The sequence below is a fragment of the Aythya ferina genome (assembly GCF_964211825.1).
Source record: "Aythya ferina genome assembly, chromosome: 4".
NCBI classification, from domain to species: Eukaryota; Metazoa; Chordata; class Aves; order Anseriformes; family Anatidae; genus Aythya; species Aythya ferina.
The window spans coordinates 74,191,204-74,213,838 of record NC_140300.1 but is presented as its reverse complement, the minus strand read 5'-3'; the positions used below and the strand labels follow the sequence as shown (position 1 = coordinate 74,213,838).

The 22,635-nt window shown below is 38.2% G+C and overlaps 1 protein-coding gene across 34 annotated transcripts in view; it reads right to left on the bottom strand.

Annotated features, from left to right (window-relative positions):
• Window positions 1-22,635, bottom strand: part of ANK2 (ankyrin 2) — a 339,161-nt gene that overhangs the window by 130,771 nt on the left and 185,755 nt on the right. For all 34 annotated transcript variants that reach the window (XM_084518971.1, XM_084518993.1, XM_084518982.1 and 31 more), the window contains exons 2-4: window positions 15,904-16,005; window positions 4,474-4,572; window positions 3,049-3,147 (exon numbers count right to left, since the gene is read on the bottom strand). In XM_084518971.1, the coding sequence (XP_084375097.1) occupies window positions 3,049-3,147; window positions 4,474-4,572; window positions 15,904-16,005 (300 nt within the window). The remainder of the gene's footprint in view (window positions 1-3,048; window positions 3,148-4,473; window positions 4,573-15,903; window positions 16,006-22,635) is intronic.

The window sequence follows — 22,635 nt, the reverse complement described above, 5'->3', positions numbered from 1 at the left end:
CATACTCTTGACTCTCATCATAAATCAAACATCCATTCTTCATTAACACTGAAGTCTGTTTTTCTTTTTTTTTTTTTTAAACATATTTATTGCCTATGATGAATGTGATTCTTGAGCATGTAAATCCAATCTTGAGTAGAAAGGCAGCATTCATTATCCTCATAGAGCATAAAGACAGAGAAATAACTTTTAAATCTAATCTTCCACAGGAAGTCTCTGGCAAATCAGTATCAGAACCAAATTCTTAGAAGTCTCCTCAGAGCCCTGAATAAAAACAGGCATCCTTTCCACCCATCCTATAGGCAACATCTATTCATTCGTATTGCAGTTTTTAGCTACCTGGGAACACACGCGTGAAAGGACAGACACACAAATACTACTCAAAATGCTGAATACCATCAAGAGATATTACCCAAGTGCATCCATCCAACATTTACCAAGAAGACAGATCTAGGTAGGTCATTCACCTCTTTCTCTGTGTGCAACTACCAGAGATGGTAAAGCTCTACCAGGACTCAGATTTACTGTGGTGGGCAAAAAAAAACATGTTACGTAAAGCTGAATGACTCGCTTTAAATGCTATGACTCTTTATTTACAAATTATAATCATTTTATAAACACTAATCAAAGTCCTTCACTTCATCTTTGTTCATTAATGCCAAGTCTACATTTGCCTTTTGGGGTTTTCCTTAGGAGTGCATTCTTTTACATCTAAAAATGTAAATACTCCACTTGCAAACGCTTTGTGGAGTATCTTCCTAATATTGCATCCCTCCCCCATTATTCTGAAAACTAACTCCTGACAGATAGATACAGATTTCAGTAGGCAGGAAACAAGTGTTTATGCCAGGTTGCCGACTGCCATCTTCTAAATGTCTGTTGTTATCTGTTGAATCGATCCCGCTTGGATGGTAACTGAAGTAGCAAATGCCTGTTAACAGGTCTGCACACATTACACAGAACATTCACTGCTAACAATAAATGTGTTTAAAAACTAGAATAGCATATAGAATAATATCTGTGAAATTAATTTCCAATTCTGTCAGAATGTGTTTTTCACATCTAGGAAATTTTATTTCTTTTTCAAGCATAAAGAAAAGTGTTTATGAGGGGTGATGCTTCATGAAAGTATCATTTTTACCATTACTTCTCTTACTATGCTCAAAATCCTAATATTAAATATATCAGTTAATCTTCTTATACAATGAGAGGGATGGAAAATTAATGCAGAAACCATTCAATAAGTTCATTAAAAAAGTAGATTCCTATTTTTTTTAACAATGGAAATACAGCATTCCTTATCTTTAATGTAAGTAGAGGATGGAGAGTAATTGACCAACAGTTGTCCCGAGAGAGCTCTTTTACAGCAGTTTTGGGGCAAAAAGCAAAATTAAGAATAAGAAGTCAAAGAATCTTGGACTGGAGGCATCTTAAAGATCTTTTCAATTTCTTTCTATCGTTATAAAATATAAAGAAAGTACAAACAGACCTGTTTGTTTTATAGTGCTATTGGTTCATCTCTTGGCCTCCATTTACTTTATACCATCCATCTTATGATGACATCAAACAGAAAACAGAAAAAAGAAAAAAGCAGGTTCGCAGGTCTGGGCCAGCAAGATGTGAAGGTGGTCAGACTTAGGATGGACTCTGACAAATCAAATCCTTTCACAAACCTGGCTGTGTTCCTATTGATAAGAGAATGCTCTACAGAACAGGACTGAGAAAAGCGTCTCACACAGGCCCAGCCTCCTCAATTTCTTTTCAACCAAGGTAGTTTCAAGCTACAGCATTTAATCACACCACTCTCCTGTTCTGCTCATGTATCTCAGAAAGATTAAGCTAAGGGTCATTATTTTGCCTATAGACAGTAAGTGCTAGGAAAATTCAATTTGAAATTAATCTACCCCTGAAGCGTGACTTGTTTTCCTCCTTGTCATAGCTTACACCATTACTGCAAAAATGGTATTTGCAATCATTGAATGACGCACTTGAACTCAACTGGAACACTGTTAGCTCAATGATTTATTTCTGGGAATGTCACAAGCAGACAAGATGAGTTAGAAAGATGTTGCTGGGATAAAGATGGCAGTTTCTATATCATATAGTCCTCATCTGTACCATACATCCTGTTCTCTATAGCTACAGACAGTTGCCATAGTTAAGAAAGAAGAATTTACAAACATTAACCAAATAATTTATTGATAAATTGTTCCTAATCCTCAACAGAGGAAACAGCGTGCATCTTAAATATGCACAAGGATAACTTGGCCAACTGCTCCGTAGTGATAATAGTGTGTCTGTCTGAGGGCTGAGGATATGGGAACAGTTAGCTCAGAAAACAAACCATCATCTAGCTACTCTGCAGTGTGCTGTTCACCGCAAATCGCGCACATGTTGTTTACAGCTCTGAAATCACAGCAGGGAGGCAGCTGCCGCTACAGCCTTGCCCAAACTGGAGAGAGAACTGGCCATCAGTCAGTCTCCGCAACATCACCACCTTCTCTGGTATGTTTTGGAAGAATAGACAGGCTTCATGTCAGTGGAAATAACAGGGATCTTTTGGTTGGTTTGCCCACCAGGACAAGGTGGATTTCCCAAATTCAAATGTACATTTCAAACTTTTGAAATAGATTCTATCTGATCCCAGAAAGAATGAGTTCAGAAGCCTGAGTAAGTTATCTGCAAATGTCTAGCCCACAAATAACCATGCAAAACAATTTTATAAATCAAGTCTGAAAATTTATGTTCCTCACTATGGCACACCAAATATAAGGAAAACATATGATGTAATATGTCTACACTTTGCAGGATTTCTGAAACAAACAATGTATTGTTAAGATATTTCAATCAACAAAAATATGAGTTTACATATCACACAGTGAGCACATACCTTCATTTTGTTATTTACTTTTATTTTACTTACTGAGCAGTGAACACCGGGTCAGGTGTGGCATCAAAAGAGTTTGGAATCACTGCCTAGCACCTCGGATCTACTTCATTACATTACACCAAATAACTTTTAGAAGACAAAGGAAAACAGCATCATACCTGAGACTGTGCATTAATATTGGCTCCTTCCTTAACCAGAACTTTGACAACTTCAGCTTGTCCTGCTAAGGATGCAATGTGTAGGGCTGTATTCCCTTTCTGTTATAAAGAGGGAAAAAGCAAAAGACATTACCTTCTTTAGGAATCATTTTAACCAGCGGTTCTTTCATAATATCCAGCATGCAGGCCTTAAATTTTTAAGTACAGTTTTACCTTACATTTTCATGATATTCCATAACCATCAAAGGGATAGAACTGGTAGCAGCAACCATGAAGATTTCTTTGGTGGTTGTTCAACACTTACATCCCAACATAACTTTTGAGTGAAATTACAGAATTTGATTTGGGTTTGGAACAAACTTCTAGATAAGGTATAATACGGGCTAACAGGTTTTTTTAATTCAGTTCTAGAGATCATGCCCTGTAGAATGCAGCTGAAAGGAGTCTAGGAATCCTAAAGTTCAAGCAGTGAATCACGTGTAAAATGCGATTTCCTAGTACAAGGCCCAAAAGGAGGATATAACTTAAGTGACAGAAACCAATCTTTTAGAAGTGGAAGATAACCCTTTTGTTTTTCCCCGTTCTCTAATCTGCATAAAATTAAAATGTGTATTCTTGAAAGTTGTTCACTTCAAGTTGAGACGAAGTGCATAATAAAAAACATCTCTCGAAAACAGCAGCAGCATGGTAGACAGCTGCTTCTGTACGAGTCTTGTATTTTTTCCAGGCCAATCTCCCATCCCCAGCTTTTTAAATTACTTTATTAAACAATCAAGACCAGGCGCCTAAGGCTCATAAAAGAAAAGCAAAACTCCAAAGTCCCATCTGGAAGCTGGCAGTTCTATCAGCAGCTTCACTGAGGGGTGACTTAAAGATGTTTTTGAAGGAAGGAGGGAACTTCTGTTTTTCTTTCAGTGACAGAAATGAGAAGTTCAGCAAGAAGCACTTTGAGCTGATGACCAAGTGCCAACCTTGATGGAGATCCTGTACATCAGCAATCATGAAAAAAGAATCCCACAGGGACACAGTGGCAGTAACTTAATGCAAAGACTGGGCATATATCTCTGGATAAGATATATTCATTTATCAATTTTCACAGATTTGAAAAAATCTACTGTTTTAAGCTATATTCACTCAATTGTCATTGGAAATAATAAATTTGGCATCACTTTTTTTTTTTTTTTTTTTTTTTTTTAAATTCTTCCCCTGAAAACAGATTGTGTAAGTAATCTTCCCCTTTTCAATTGGAACTGACGAGCATCAGCCAATAACATTGATATAGACCATAATGGAAACAGCACTGTAAATATCAATGAAGTATTTATACCATCATCTTATTTTGTACTTTAATAACTTTTTCTAAATTTCTCCCTTGTATTTGAGTTACTCGTTTTGTGAATAAACGTACAGACGTGTGTCAATTACCTTAGTGGCAGAATCCACAGCCGACCCTCTTTCCAATAATTCTTGTACCAGTCCCACATGGCCTTCTTTAGCTGCCAGGTGCAGAGCATTGAGTCCATTCTGTAAGCACAAGGGCCATATCAGTTACAAATATCAGTTCTGAAGATACACGTTCCTACCTTACCCTGGTATAAGACGAAGATTAGTAGCTGGAATACTGTTACATCTGCTAGCTGACTGTCTACATAAGTCAGATATTTTGGACTTGGCCAGTTAAGCCAAGGCGCTGTGTGACAAAGCTTCTCATAGCAACAGACATCAAAACGAACCATGTTTTCAGCCAGCAAATTCTCCTAAGAGATTCCTTCCTCCCTTATAGTTCCACATTTCCCTGGACCACTACACCTTGGGAGCCCATTATTTCCAAATTTGAGTGCACATCTAGCTTATACTTACTGTAATTTGATCTGTCCCTACTGAGGTATTACCATCAGTGAGAAATCACTAGACTTAGACAAATTTACACAGGATGTGTCTATTGAATTATGATACTTCCAGGCTGAGGTAGCTGTCCTGAACCCTGGACTCTCCCCCCTTTTCTCTGGAATAACTGGTGTCAGACAGAAGACCACTCTCACAAGTAGATCAAAACAGGATTATATGTGACTTGCAAGGTGTACTGGTCTTTGACTTGGTACATCTGCTGGTTTCTGATGAGCAGGTCTTCACTAAACTTGGTGGATTTGTAACCTCATTCAAAAAGAACAAGAAAATGATTGAAAGGAGCACTAGGATTTTCAGGGAAAAAAAAAAAAAAACTAATAAAATTAACACTTAAATCCCTCTCATATTAAATAGGATACTTTATCTCCTATAAATTCCAGCTACGGAAACTGTATCTTCCTATTATCCCTATTCCACCCACGGGAAATATAAAATGGCAGTCTATTATAACAGAACAGCCAGCCTATTTTTCACAATCCTGTGTTATTTCTCACAGTACATCAGGCAGGTGACAGCACCAGATACTGCCGTTGCCCTCAAGCCCTCTGCTGTTTTCCACATTGCAAGCATCACAAGCGGCACTCAGGTACCTGCGTAACTCGCAGCACGTTGAGCGCTCTGTAGCTTTTATCACTTGTCTCGCAGTAGTTGGTAGTCACTTAAATTATGAAACCAACAAGCAGCTTTCTACTCTTTTATTTGCCCATCCTCAGAGGCAGCTTGAGCTCGTAATTCCTGGTGGGATTTTAAAGCACTTAGCACTTCACAGGAGGCATTTAATGGGAGTGGGTCCAATGGCTGCCGACACTCCAGTCCAGATGCGTTTCTGAAGTAAATCCATTTAATTCTACATTCATGCAACACCAACAGATTTTGTGGTCAAATTCAGAAGTGCAGCTGTGAGGAAAGCCAAGGAACTGAAGGAAGGCTACATTCACAAGCTGCCAAAAGGCAAAGAATACCCTCATGCAGCCTGGTAGCTCGGAAATGTTACTGGGAAATGTGGTTTCAAATCCCATTATGCGGGTGAAGCAGCAGTAACCAGATCCTTCTTACTCCACAGGAACAACCCTACCACAGCACTGCAGAGTCCAAGGCTGGCAACAGGGCCATGTCTGGGATCAGGAATATAATTTAAGTGATGAGGTTGACCATAACCATCAGGATGACTAGGACTGTACATGTCAGTGATTTATTTTTTGCAAACGTTTCAGGCAGCTCTGATCTTCCTTGTTTTTAATCTCAGCTGAGTATAAAATAACCACAACTACTACCTACAGCAGTTGTAAGTTTTGAAGTAGTATTTGGTGAGGAAACACACAGTGTCCTTCTCATTGCTTGAAAACAAAGACCTGTTCTCATATCGAATCTAGTAAATTAGTCCTCAACACTTTCTATGAGAGTATGAACAGCAACTTTGACTCCATCCAGTTGGACACAGCTGATGTATTTCTGAGGTCTGTATCAGCCTTTTTTCACTCCGTGCAGGCAGACTGAACTCCACAAATGACAGCACAGAAACCGAAACGCTGCATGGCCTACACAAGCTATGTGCACTCACACGCCTCTGGCTGCAGGAAGTTCAGCACAAGCTGCTGCCTTGCACTCACACCAACAGACTGTGGAGAAAGGAAAGCTCATCCTGGTGCTAAATTAGAAGCAAACCCTTAAAATATTGTTATTTGTACCTGAGAGAGATAGCTAATGCCACCACATTAAGTAACTGAAAGCTAATGCTGCTGAATAGATTAAGTTTCTTTGCAATATTACTTATTTATCGTATTTATTAAAACATAAGCAACATGAATACAGTGAGGTCTAGTAAAAAGGCTACAGAAACAAACTGCAGCACAAACAGTTCCTACGGTACGCATTCAGATTCTGTAATTACTTAAACCAAGCAGCAGCAGAAACAAGCATTGCACTTTGAATGTTAAGGGCCCGCACGACTGAAGCCTTAAAGCAAGCTTTGTTCCTCCGTAATCAGCACCAATGCTGTAATTATGTCCCGGCCCACGAGGCTGATCCCTGCTACTTATGATGATGGAAGCTCAGATTTAATCAATGCAACTCCTCCGTTCCTGTCAGCCACATTCTTGTACTGCAGAAAAACAAAGGTTTCTGACACTTCCCTTTTCTCTCCTGTGCCTACCAAAACGTTGTGGGTGGGGGAGAGATGAAGTTAGTCGTCTGCTAAGCACAACCATACCGCATTTGGGCTGCTCCTCCCAGCAGAGCAGACATATACCATAACTACCTTTTCTTTCCAGAGGCTCATTTGTAATTCTGACTCCCATAAAAGAACATAATACTCAACCTCACCAGCTTGGCTGTTCAAGTGCTTCCCTGCAGAGCCTGATTCCCTCAGTCCTTTTTCTCCTCTGCCACCGAGCTAGAGGTTTTGGCATTCTGCATCCCACGGAGTGCTACGAGCATGCACGCGTACCGCTACTGCTCACAGCACTTCTAGTGTTACCCTACACATTTTCACCAGAAAAGCCTCCAAATGTCCTGTTAAGTCCAGGGAAAATCACCAAAGTTTTCTAATCCATCTGAATTTCACTTGCTTTCTTTTCTGGACTGGCACCAGGTATCACTGCTGTCATCTGAAGATCACCTGAGGAAGTCCATGGTACTTTTGCCTTTGAAGTGAGCTGCAGCAGGACCAGCCCCTCGCTGAATGGATGCTCTTCAGGCCACTGCCTGGTGCAATTACTGCTCCTGGCACAGCGCTCGGATTGCTGTTGCATCCAGCAGCACTAATAGCTTGTACTATTCCTGTCTAACCCAAAGCAAACTGACCCTGCAGAAAGGTGACTTCTTGGCAGAGCACCACAGCAATCTACAGTTGAAGGAACATTTAAAATCAGCACTGGTACCAGAAGAATTGCTTCTCCTTCTCCTGTATCTTGCTGTTACATGCTTCAGAACAGCAGGAAGCAAGAATGTATATTAACAAACATAACCCTCTACTTTACACTACAAGTCTGACCCCGTGTAATTCGCAGTGACTTTGAAGGAAGTTGGGATGTGACACTATGCAGAAGGTGCTGCAGGTGTCAGAGTTTCTAATCACTCCTGCCTTTGCAACACAAAGTCAGAATGACATTTATGAAACTTACAGAAAAAGCATCATGAAAGTCAATAAAATTGAAAAATTTAAATCTGACTTTTGAATATTTTGACATTCTCTTGAAGCATGAAATACAATGCACTTCCATCGAGTTGCTGCCACTGATGTTGTGTTCACTGGCTTACACATCTGCTAACAGGCCAATAGCAAACCATAATTTACAAACACAATCGAAGTTAAAAAGTATTTTTTAATTTTTTTTTTTTTTTTAATAAAAAGCTCTGCATGGTTGTGCTAACTTCTGCACATGTTTCAACAACTTCTTACAGAGTTAAGAGGGCATCTGAGCTCACCAGTAGAGCCTTAGACTAAAAGACAGCATCACAATCTTTGTCATCACAGTCAAACACTTTTCTCCATCTCTTTAAGATATTGGCCTAAGGTTGCTGCAAATAGTCTCCTTTGAATAAATCTCTCAGGCAACTCAAAAGTGGATGTGGTCAGGCTCTTTTCTAGAAGGGTTTGGGAGAGGGCACATTGGAGAACTGCACATGGATTTCTCCACTCAAAAAGTCTTTTGAACTTTTTTCCCAAAATATCACAAAGAAATAAAACAGAGGGTGGCAAAAGAAAAAAAAAATCAGATTATGAAAATTCCCCCTTTATGTTGCTTTGTAGCCTATGAATTAATGAAAATGAATTAACCTACTGAGTTATCAACAAGTGATAGTGTCGACCTCATTATGACTGGAGTGCTCCTTCAGTCTATAGTTAGCACTACTAGGAGTGTTAGTTGCTAAATGAGGGAGTAATTAATAGCTGGTGCTCTGTCTTCCTGAGACTCAAGCAATAAAGACACCAACCAAACTATGAAGAAACCATCAAAATGAGAGCAAAAGCCAAACAGATCTAAGTTTTTAAAGCCTTGGAGCTGGAGACCCCTCCAGAATACCTAACGTTTGAGCCCTCTTCTCTTCTGGGTATCAGACTTGGCATTCACTCCTTGTCAGTACAGAAGACCTAATCGAAACAAATGTCAAAAGTCCATCACGCATTTTTCCTTTCATGAAACTAATTTTTAATACTGTGAAAACTGACAAACCTCAAGGACAAGGCAGGGAAACATTACTGTAAGTTGCATTTTGGACTAACAATTCTCTTTCAAAACACAGCAGACTTCTGATGAACCCTTACACTTGTGGGTCTAATTTCTGCTGGAGCTTGGAGCTGCCAAAGTAAAAGGGCTTTATAAATGCGTACTATAAAAGTATAGTTCATTTTCCTAGCCAACATTATGAGTGTTGATTCACACACTTCAGAAGCAAGTTGGTTCTTCTTGCTACATTAACGAGAAATAACAGCCATGTCTTAAAATACCTAGGTTCATAAAATATAGAAAATAGCCTTAAAGGAATCATATTTCTAATGCTTATCAGTTTTTCAACCTATAAAATACTAATTATTAGATTTTTTTTTAAAGGGACTATTTAAAGGCAGGTAATTTTGCCCACGGACATTTCTAAATCTCTCCAGAAATAAAGAAATATCAATGATGTACGATTTCCAGAACAGATAATTGTGCTTGAATTCAGATTAAAGGGAAAATTCCATAATAATTTAACTTGACATGAGCTGAAGGTAGCGTTCAACAAAACATAATTATGTAACAACTAATCCCTGCATTTAATATACTCAGAAACATTAAATTCCACCAGATTTTGGAAGCAATTAAACTGGGGAAATATTTTTATCATTTATAAAGATAGCTCTGTGAAAATTTAGGATCTGATAAACAACTGCTAAAACCAAAGAAAGCATTTTCTTGTGCTACCTCTGTCCAGAAAAGCTTATTCTTAACATTACTTATTGTTTACTGAATTGGCATCTAGTTTAAAAATAGCATTATACTGAGAAAAAAAATGCATATAGGCTTCATGTTTTAAAAACTATGCAGATACCCAACTCTTTTAAAATAAATTACATTTCCTATGTTTTGCAGAGTGTGTTAGGTTTTCCCATTAGACTGCTGGTACACAACCTGGAGACACCCCACTGAAACCCCTTGAAGGAGGAGGAATAACTGAGGTTTCAGCAGCAGCTGCCATGCCTTATTCCCTACCCTCTAGAAGAAAAGTATGCTTCCAGTCCTAATAAAACTTAAAACACACTAGTGATGCTTACTGATTTAATGGAAGGTGGCGGTCTTAGTTATTGAAGGCTAAGTGAACCCAATTCAGACAGCTTTGTGAAATTGTGCAATTGTGCAATTGTGCAAAAAATTTTGTGCAATTTCTTGTAATTTCTAGACCTGGAGTTTGCAGGAAGCTAAAATGGCTGTATGAGCTCAATGCATGGCAAAGGCTAAGAAATCATACTCTCCAGCCCTGACGATGTAGGAGGCCCATCACAGTTCATTCTTTTTGCTTGGGAAGCCCCTGAGAGTAATCAATGTCCTCAGGGAAACAGATTATCCAGTACACAGAGGAAAGCTTTTCCTAGCTTACCAGGCCTCAGGCATTCCAAACAATTTTATTTATAGGTCTGAAGGGATTATTTAAATATTTTCCATTTTGTACTACTTGTCAAAAGCTCAAGACTTCATATAGTGTAGAAAATTCCTGAGTCAACCCAAATGTCAGGTAATATTAATTATTGAATAATATAAAATTTTACTTTTTTTTTTTGCACAACAGTCAACTTTTTTTTTCCCCTACCCTGATAAACGCAGGTATAAAACCAGATTTGATCTTAACCGTAAAGCAAAACCACAGATTCTAAAAGTTAGCAGTGGTATCATCATCTGTCATCCAGGGATGTTTTATCTTTTCAGATATTAATTCTATCTTATCACATATAATTCTTTATAAGAAATTATGCAGCATCTATTCTTCTGCATTTACATATTGTGTTTGCATTTATCTGGCTCTGATTTCACCTATAAGTGTCAATGTATAAGAAGCCACTGCTTTGCACAATAGTGTTAACATGCCCTTACAAAAGAGGAACTTTGTTACCCAGTTTCAGAAGGGAGCTACTTTTCAAAGCAGATGAATCTATAGCAACCCTGGTCATGCTCTGCTCTAAGCAATCAAGAGAAAATGAACACTAGAAAAAACTAAAAAACTTTTGATGTTTCCAAGTGATTATCATGTTAAATATTCTCTGTCCTGAGGGTGGGTCTTTTTGCTAATATTGCTGCTTATTGCTAAGACTTAAAATTTATTGGATGTATTCAAAAATATTTTTGAGAAGTACTTCTGAGAGAAGAGCAAAAGAACCCAGGTCTAGATTTGATCCCTCCTAACTGCATACCTTGAAGTTCACCAGCTTCTGTGCCCGGTAACACAGCAAGCATTTTCTTGACAGGATGTCCTTTAATGAAACTTTCTTCTAGATAGCAAGAAAAGATTGTCTCTATATGTTTTCAATAAGGAGCACATATAAAGCCCCAGTTCTTCTCCTGTTCATCGTTAAATTCTTTAACACAGACAGCAAACAGTACCTCTCTCACTTTTATGTCCTAACTTCCATTTGACATATGCCTGCTGTAATAATCTGCAGCTTTCAGCTTCCTTCAGCAAGGAAGACAATGTCTCGAAATATTTTAGATCATTTCATTTCTTATTCTTCCATCTACTCTTTTCCAGAAATGAACAGTGTCCACAACTGTGGGCTTTTTGAGTTAGTTTTGACATTTCACCATCATTGCCAGCATTATCTGACATTCTCCAACAGAATATTTTTTTAAATGCATACTTTTTCTAAGTCTGAATGTCAGCATGTATCAGAAAGGGGCAAAGAATTTTACTGAGGATTTCTTGGTGGTATGCATAAAGTTTTGGATAGCATAAAGCTCCAGTGCAGGAAAACAGCCTTCTTCAGGCTAGCGGCAAGCTGCATTCTTAAATTAAACTAATTAGGATTTAAATGTAGTTTTAAAATGAATGTGTAGGTAATTTACTAGAGAATTAAGGATCTAAAGAAGTTGAGAATACAAAAAAACTTTAAAAAGGTATCCCCTTGCCCCAGATTCCTGTCAGCACAAGGTCTCCCTAGAGCAGGCTGGGCACCCCGCACCAGGCCCCACCTGCCCCTAGGCCTTCTCCTGGGCCCGCGTGGAGCACCAAGTCCCAAAGACATGGCTTGTGCTATTTTTTTCTGGGTGAGACTTCCTGAAACAACACAAATTGTGTACCATATTAAAGAAGAGTTGCATTTCTTGTTTGTGTCCTTTAGCATGGTGCCATGAGGAAGCTGTGCACTACATGGTGGACAGCCTGGGACAAGGCCTTTGGGACCGAGGTTTGCATGGGTGGTACTGGAGAACCACCAGGTGCTTCAGTAACTCAGTGTTGGGACATATTTCAAATTGGAACATAACATAATGCAGCAGCATGTTCAGTCTTTTCCTTTGCTCCCCAGCTTTCCCTGAATAAATGCTTTTTACCAGGTGAATGCTTCTTCTCTACAGCTCTTCACTGTTGCAGTAAAACAGAATAAATTGTGCTGTCAACACGTCCAACCTGATGCTGTAGGCTATGAACACAAACATTCGCTGAAGTTTCTATTCACCTGGGGCACTGAAATTTTAGTCCATCTCATGAGGCATGAGTTACAAAGTAGAGCTAATATGAAATTTCTACTGAATGATTTACTCATTTTCATGTTATTTAAAAACAATATTTAGAAGCAATTTTACTTCCCAAATTTCTAGGCATTGTCCACTTTGTGGTCATTTTGATCAAATCTGGCTTTTAGTTAGGAGAAATGCACTCACCATAAAGCTTGAGCTCTCAAATCCCCATTCAGAGAAATGCCATTGACTTCACTCGAATGTCAAGACATTTTGCAGGCCTGCTGCAGACACTTACTTGCATACTTATTTTAAGTCACAGTTACCATGCTATTAAATTTGAGAGTACTAGTCACTCATTGCAAACTTAGGGCTATGAAGCAAAAGTAATTGGATTTATAGAATAGAGTTACCAAAGACCCAATCTAAAATGTTCTATCACGTTGCAGTCATATCAATGGTGGAACCCTAATAGTGTGTTTTTACAGTACTAGTAATTTCTCTGAAGTGAGAGGCAGCACTTTAAGCACAAAATGTAAGTACCTTTTTATGGCCATATCTAAAACAATTTACTTTATAGAGAACATTGAGTGGCAATAAAAACATATCTAAATAGTGTTAAAAGCATATTTGAGTTTACAGTTTTCCAAAACTGTTTTTTGAAAAAAGAATAAAAATCATGGCTATTCTAACCATCTGAGGGTAATCAGGATTGCAATGCTAATTATCAGTTGACTAGAGATTCTGCAACTGAGCTTCAAGATGTTAATCTGCTTGGACACAAGTTAGCTGGTCAGCTAAAAATACTACCCACTGACCATTTACTTGCAGGCTGAGATCTCACAAAAATAGCAGGGGAAGCCTCACACTTCCGCACCCCAGGTCACTGGGGATCAGGTGCTTCACGTGGGACAGCGTGATTAAAGGCTAAGGAAAATCCATGGGCTGACCATACTGCTTTCAATGTGATAAACTAGCATTCAATGTTTCTATAATGCCCAGGCTGTCTTGTGCTATTTCTACCATAGGAGTGCAGGTTTTGAATTGGATTTTATCTTGCTCTTGGTGAAACAATTACCTCTACAGTTCCAGCAAATGTTCTTAGGGGAGAAGGCTGGCACTGAGGAATACTAAACCTCCTGCTGCTTCCCTTGAACTTGAAAATGAAGACATGTTTTAGAACCCACTGAAAATATCTGAGGTCATGCACTAACTATGCAGTTGCAAAAAAATCCTTCTAAACTTTTATGAAGGCCAAGATAGAATTTCAGCATTAAATAGCCAACAGACAAAGGAAGTCCTCATTAGAGCTGAACAACAATGGAATCACCTTTCTTTTCTTCAGTAAAACACATACTTTCCATCATGTTTCTGTCTTTAGGTTATTAAGTGATGCTTAGTTGGTACTTTTTTTCACCATAAAATAGAAAAAAAAAAATTTGAAAAAAAAAATAATTAAGAGTTTGTGTACACGTAAATAATGAGGTTCTAAACTTGTTTACTGAAACATTAACTGAATGTTCTGAATAAAAATACATTAACAAAATTCACAGATATTGTGCAAATTTAATAATTTATTTTGCTAACATCTGCTGTCCTTGGTATGAATTATTCAATTCCTAGCCCATTCCCCAGCATTCATATTCATTTAATGAACAATCCAAGCAATAACAAGTCCTGAAAAACTAAGTATAAAACTGAAAACACAGACTGCTTCTATATTTTGGAAAAAGGTATCAACATATTGCAAATAGTGTCAGAATAATTTATTTTGGAGAAGCCAAAATTCTAAGTTTGTTACAAATTTAAACCTATAATTTCTTTGTTAAGGTATTGCCATTATTATCATATCATTGAGAGCATGTCCTGGAAGATAACTCTTGTTTTAGGTATAACAGAAACCCCAGACTCTAAAAATTCCCCCGTGCTTAAACATAATAATACAACAAATGTGAAAATCTTTACCAGAAACTTCTTTAGGTGACTGAAAAATGTTTTTGCAATTCAATTTAGAAATCTAGTCACACACTAACACATTCATCTTCGCAAATTATTGCCTGAGAAGATATTGTTAGTCTCAATCAGCTCCACTTTTATTATTCCTTCAAGCACACCTTCCTTTAAAACTTTCAGGCAGTGCCTTCACACATAAGCATTAGGATACCACTACACAATTTTCAGCTTCCTCCTTGGCTCTGCAAACAATGCCAGTCCACACTGTCGTTCAGACAAATGTTTGCAACAAATTTCTTTTAAATTATCCCCTACAGCTACACAGATGCTAGAGAAGAAGTATTCAAAATAGCTTAAAACAAAACAAAACCATAAACCTGACAGCTGGCATGCTGCAGAATTTATTAATCACAGCTATCTGACAGATGAGCAGAGGATGGTAGCATACATGCTGCAATACCTATTGATTCCCAACCAATATTAGGGATTCAATATTAGGGATTCTTTGGAGAAAATAGTATCTTTCATTAATACGGGGCAATGCCCATTACCTGGGGACCTATGTCTCATTACAATTAAAATGGACACACTAAACAAAAAGTGTTATCTAACAGTGGAAAAAAAAAAAAAAGAAAAAAAAAAGTGAATGTCAGCAGAGTCCCAATTCTACAAACAAAAGAATGAGACTATCAGTATAGAGAAAAAAAAGTTGTACGACGAGTGGGCCTCAGCTTTCCAAACCTGCTGTTCAGACAGTGTTCAGTCTTAGCACAGTCACAGCAATACAAAACCAAGGGGACCAGGAGCAAGGTGGATTTTGCAAAACACAGATGCCCCAGAACATTTACCCAACCAGCCAAAGATACTGACAACCTTCAACTTGATATCCAGGCTTACTTTCATTGTACTTACCAGTATCTGAAGAATACTACATAGCAACTTCCTTAACTAGAATAAAACATTTTTGCATAACTTGAGTATTTTGAGGAATATATATAGTGCTCACTGTTGCAGTTAGAAATGGAACTTCACAACATTAGGTCCATTTGTGTCAGACTACCAAAACATACCTTAAATTTTGATTACAGGTACTCCACTAACGTATATATCCAAACCTGCAGGATACTAGTGAGAAAGAGGAGCCCAAAAAGGTCTATGCAAAACTTTACAAAAGCAGCACAATTCTATAAGCACTGACTGCTTTCTGTAGGAAAATCCCACTGAAGAGCAAGCCTAAAAACATAGCTTGAGATAAATCAAAACATCTGTCTTGCCTGAAAAAAAATAGGTTTGGCACTGGGGGTCCTGCACTTCACTCTTGTGAAGTTGTGTCCTTCAAATATCTTACCTGATTACATGTATTAATGTCTATTCCACTTTTCAGGTATTCCACTACTTTGTCCAGATTGCCAGCTCTGGCAGCTCGGAGAAAGCTTGCATTGCTGTCAGACTGTAAAAACACAAGAAGACAAACAACTCTAGTTAGCTCCTGTTTAAAAGAGACCACAGTTTCATCACAGTGAAAGGTTTCCACATTTTATGTTGCAGGTTAATAAATATTGTGAAGACTTTATATTGCATCTGTATCAACATACGGATACATCTAAACAGGGCAATACTGGCACAAAAGAACTGCCAACCTGCCAAAGTGAGCAAAAAAGTGCAATAATTGCTGAAGTTCAAAATTGAGGAAGAAGCAATGACAAGACAGAAATCACAGTAAATCATATTAAACAATAAGAAAAAAAAATATGTATCAAACTTCCTAGGCATAGTTTTCTGCATATGTGCTCAAAACTCAGGAAAAGAATTACCCTGTTGTTATTGGTTAAGATACTTAACAAAACATACGTTGGCTTTGGATTTGTACTTGGCATATGAAGTTTTATCACTACAATGCTTGTTCACGCAAATGCACTGGCTTAGCACAGTGGCACATACTGGAGAAAATATCCAAGAGCAAAAAAAATCCAGTGAATAGACTTTATCAGCTGTGACGCAAACTGGGACATGATAAATGGGTAAAAAAAATACATAATTAAAAAAAAAAAAAAACATAAAACTGAGCAGGAGTGCAACTGTAGCTAACCATGGAATAAAGCGGATGAAGTACTCAAGCCTGAATATCTAAATCCAGGATAATGTGACAAACATGCTTGCTCATAAACTGCCTGCACTCGTAAATCCACACTCAAAGTCCCTTCAGCATTATGGGTGGGGAAAAAAAAAAAAAAAAAAAAAAGTTTTCATTTTTGAGCTAAGTTTTGGGATGTCCCGTTAAGCAAGGGAGCATGAAATGTTTCTGCCCTCTCACCTTTGTCAACCACAATGCCACGAAGGCTATCTGAACTCAGCACACACGTCAGTGTTCACCCACGTGCAAACCCACATGCAGGTAAATTGGCTATTAATGCAACTGCTGATTCCAGGAGAACAAAAAGTTGTGCAACAGAGGTGGTATTCGAACAGAATTAGCATTAGGGAACGCACACAGAGACAGTAATGGCTTTCATACTTCAAATAGGTAAACTGTAGGAGTGGGTTTGAGAAGGGGGGCAAGGCTGCTCGGTGGGCACGTGGTTAGAGGTGCCTCAGCCCACTTCACCTCCCTGCCAGAAGGGAAACCTCTCTTTAGCATCCTGAGAGTACCCTGAAAGCCTCCCAGTATCAGCTTATTAACACTGATCGACAAAGCAATTTATTTTGGTCACCCGATCCATTCCAGTGCATGTATTTTGGTTGCCCTGCTTATCGCACTGCACGAACTCACTTCACAGCCACCGATTCCAACCTATTTTAATCTGCAACAGATGGATGTCATCAAAATGATTCTTTTTTACAACTGCGCTACATGCCAAGACAAGAATATTTCCTTTTAAATTCCTTTCAGCAAACTGTAGCACATTTTCCACATCTTTTCCCGTTAAGAAAACAGACCGTGCTTCTGAACACGCAGCGGGGTGAAGAGAAAGGTAGCGCAGGAATTCACACTGACAGAAACCTCTTGCAGCTTCAGGCCGGAGTCAATCAAGCATTTCGATTTCAGCAGGCCCTTGCAGGAGATCCCAGTTAAGGCTGAAGAACAACTATTAGCACGGCACCATCTCCTGTGTTGTGTACGCACGCACACACAAATACAAAATTGTATTTCGAAATGTAAATGTCTTTGAAAAAACAACTACATTGGTAAAAATATTAACCACGATCAAATACTAGAGCACACAAGGTAAATTCTGACACTCCTGAAATCAATGGGAAAAGCGTCTTTGCCCTAAATAGGGCACACATTTTGCCTTTTGTCCCATTTTTAATCATACTTTACTACAACAAATTAACATGCCAAAACTGAAATCGTCTGGTTTTATGCTATTAGAGGTTGTTAAGGGAGAATGACACTACAAACATCTACAACTTCTTTTTTATTAGAGATAAATCCATCAGAGCTAGTTTTTCTTTCCCAGAATAACATGAAAGGCTAAAAACCTTAAGCTCTCAATTATTGCTAGAAGCTCAGATGGCAGCTAGCATATTAATATATTTCATTTGTTTCTGTCTAAGGAGATGCAAACAGCACTTTTAAAGTAGATTCTCATTTCCTTGGTGCATACTTTTATCATCTCAAAATTACTGCAGTGCACATCACTTCAGGACTCATTGCGTACACCTGAGCATTGATCAAAATGCAGAATAAACACTTCTCGTCTACGTGAAGAATTATTACAAATTAGTTATACAGGATTAACCCCCTGCGCAGGAACTCTTATAAGCAGCATCTCTTGCTGTGTATGTTCCCGTTGTGAAATAACAGTGCTTGACAGCGGAGAGAAGAGCCATAGGATTGCTAAAATCCCAGTGAAACACAAGATCTTGATGCTCCTTGGAGGTGCCTTGAAAATACCAGACCGCATAATCTTTCTTTTCTTTTTAAATGCACTTTCTCAAGATAACACATACTGATATCATATTAGATGAATATAATTAGGACTGTTCTCTTTATAGTCCTGCCTATCCTATTTCAAAAGGTTCTCACAGGCTCTCATGAAAAGTATAAGCAAAGTAACTGACCACACGCCCAACATGACTGATGCCTAAAGCATCACCATGTGCTTACGCAGAGCCAAATACTTAACAGTCAGGAGTATGAGAGTCAATGGAGACTATATCAAATGACAGAGAGGGTCTCCTCTTCTCTTTTTTATTACTTGAACAAGCAAAGGTATTAGGAATCAATGGAAAATATCATGCCATGGCACAGAGGAAGCAAGCGAGCTCATCATGCCTGGCATTTTCACAGCCTGTCTTGCATGACATTTCCACCACAGTGTCTCAGATGATGAGCCACCATCGTCTAGGGTGTCATATAATTCCATACAAAAATGATGTTCTTATTTAAATCAAACTCAAACACACAACTAAATGACACGAAGCAGTTCAGCTGCTTCGCATACAAATTCATGCACAAATATCAGTGAGTGCTGGCAGCTGAAGGAGCATCCAAAGGTTCAACACCGTGTTTTAAAGCTTGGAAATCCTACGAGTTAGGAGTAACTCATATCTCTATTTTCTTTCCTGGTCTGGTTGTCAACTCTAATTTTCAGTAGGTCATCGGCAGTTTCTCCTTTTCCCCGTGCTATCAAGGTCTTCAAAAAGCATTTTTGTCAGGACTGCGCTCTCAGCAATTTACTCACTTTGGCACATCACAAATTCAAATCCATTTTGAGAAAATTGTCTCAGTAGTCAGCAGCAGCAGCAGTTTTCTATACCTTTACCATGCTAGGAACCCCTGATTTGTGATCTGTGGACTTTTCCAATTAATTCAGTAATCTCATGAAATATTTTGTTTCCGTAAATGCAGATTTTTGCTTGAATTCATGATGCATTTCTGTGGCACAGAAGCTGGAATACTGCTCTTCATTAGCTTGTTGGCTGGTGAAGACGAACTGTCAACAAACTGTCTTTCAAAAATACTTCCTTTACAAGAAAGAAAATTAAGACATGGTGCCAGAAACCATTGCATCCTATGATATTTAACATGTCATCTCTCCCTGTGTACACACCTCTGAGATTTTTAGGAGTTATACGCCTATATGTGGGTCATATGCAGAAGCAAGCACTCTACTAATAATAAGAAGAAAAGATTACAGAACACAAGTATGTGGTAAGCAGCTACCAGCAAGGCCATGAACATGCAAAGCTGGCAATGTGGGAAATTCAGATATTAACACACTGATTTGCAAAGTCTCAGCTGGCATCTTGGCACATCCCTTGGGGTTCAGGTCATTCGAGTTAGGGACCACTTTGCTTACATGGGGCCACTAAGACTGCAATTTAATCCCTGTGTTATTAACATGCTATTAAAACAAGGTACAGAGGGCTGCATAATGCTTCCCTGGTATTTTATATCATGTAACAATGGTATAAAATAACCTGGCTGAAGTAGCAAGCTTTATTTAATGTACTTTTTTTGAGACAACTATGCTGTACGGTGAAAAATGTGCTATTAACAGTAGCTAACATTAACTTTTGAAGGGCAAATAGAGAAATTTCACAGCAACCAAGATTGAATCTGGGCTATTTATTTGCAGCTGTACAGATACCAAATATTGCTCACAGACTAGGTCAATAGACATTGTTAAAACGAAATAACAAAACCAGCCAAACAACAGAAAGCAATGTTCCAATACATCTGCTGTGAGAGCACTACAAGTCTTTAATGACTATCTTTTAGGTTAACCTTAGAATCACAGACTCATTAGGGTTGGAAAAGACCTCCAAGATCATCTGGTCCAACCATGCCCCTATCACCAATGTCACCCACTAAACCACGTCCCTCAGCACTAGGTCCAGCCTTTCCTTCTTTGTTAACTTTTGACTGAGGATAAATTAACTTCAGCCAGAAATGAGAATTTTCCAGAACACTACAAACAAATAAGCTACAATGCAGAAATTCATCGTAACCTTAGGTATTCTCAAAGGAGAAGGCAAAAGCGTTGTCTGTAAGTAGCTAGTTGTCAGACATTACATATAAAAATGTAAGAGAGAAAGGACAGAATGCACATTATCTGATTTAAAAAAGGCTGTGGATCCAAATTCTTTCATGCTAATTGCAATGCCAGAATATTGCCTGAATTTGAAACATGTCTCAGAGAGCCTGAGTAACTAAAACTTCTACGGAAATCAGTGTTTTATATTCAGATAGCCAGAAAGCTTCCCTTCTGGGTCCTCTGTCCTCCCTCTGGTTGCCATTCCTGGCTCAGCACACCACATCACTTACAGTACATACCATGCGCCTGCTTCTCAAATGCATTTTATAGATATGTGTAAAAATAAATCATGGTGCGTAGTGTTGAAGTCATATGCTGTACCAAACTCCTAGGTATTTCTCAGCATATTCAGATTTCCTGGTAAAAAACAGTTCTGTGCTTAACAAGAAAAGATTGGGGTGTAGGAGCATTCAGTTTTCTGTAACTGAAAACTGCTTTCATGATAGCATTATTCAAACCATCCACACAAGTCCTTGGAAATCATTTCTATAGTAAAATTATTCCAGAAGGTTGGCTTTTTTTTTTTTTTCTCCAGATAAGGAGAATGAACCAATGCCTATCCATAATCACAAACACCTCCATGCGAGAACAGTCAAGCAACAAGAACTATTGAACATTTATTAATTGAATGACAGGAAAAATAGAAGTCAAAACTGGTGCAAAGTAAACAAATAATAGTTTTACACCTTAATTTAGCATTTTTGATTTGTGTAAGTTTTGTATGTGTCAAGGTTTGCATCCGAAAATGAATAACCCTTTTAAACTTACCTTTCCAGCACGCACTCTGTGACATTCTACTTGGATTTTATGGAGAAAATTTAACCAGCCATAACTTTTGAAGAGTCTGGCCCTGCAAAAACTGGTTGTAGCTTGCATGTATTATATAAATCAAGACATTCAAACTACAAATAGTTATAAAAATGTCCACATTAAATTGAACCCTCTATTATTGTTGTACATAAAATCAGCATTAAGACAGAATTAGTCAATGCATCAACCTTCAGGTTTATCTGACTGTTGATGCCATTTACAAACTCCAGAACAGTGAGGAGGTGTTTGTTCAACAGCTGCTTCTATAATTAGTAAAATGCTGAAGGCTTGTTAACTGTTTTTTCTTCATTAAAAAGCTCTTAATTGACTGGTGGCTCATCATGTTAATATATTCAGGTAACGCCTGGGGTTGAGAATTCAGCCCACCACAGACAGAAAGTTGCATCACCTAAACTCAGATTTTTGTGGCTTCTTGATGTTATTCGGTACTTAAAAGACACAAGGAAATAAAAATGACAGCGATGTAAACACATTCCATTATTTTTTTATTATGAGCGTCAATTTCTGCTCGTACCCTTGAGGCAACCACTAATTTTTTTCCCAATTGGCTTGGCTATTCTCTGATTTCAGCAACCATCTGCTCAAACCAGCCATGGTTTAATTGGGTGCAACTCCACAAAGCAACACAGATGAGGTGTTACCATGACCCAACTCATTTCTCACATACGTATCTTTTGCCAGTTTGGTCACTTTTTCCATACCAGCATCCAAATGTAAAAAGATAGGACTTGAAAAGGAATGTTTTTTCTCAGGAAATGCTTTCTGTAAACCTTGCCAGCTACTCATATTTCGTCTTTTGCACCCTGATTTTGTTTTTTTTATATGGGGCTGAAAGTGCTGCTGCTATCCGAAGGACATCACAGTAGAACAGCGGTGATTTTGTGAATTACAAGCCTAAGATGCAGCTCTGACTGCAAGGCTACAAAGGCTTTTTCCTTTTTCTTTTCTTCTCTTTTCTTTTACTAAACCATCGCAGCAGAGTTTCAGACTGCAGTTCTGACACTCATGCTAAAACATGAGCTAAGTCTTGCACTTGCAATGGCATAACTCTTTTTGGTAATTGGTAAATGTTTTTAATAATGTTTTTATTTAAAATAATGTTTTCATTTAAAAATATTTTTAATAATGTTTTTAATAACAGTAATGGAAACATACTTTCCCCAGCTTTTAACAAAGTAATGTTCATCATCTGAAAGAAAAGAAAT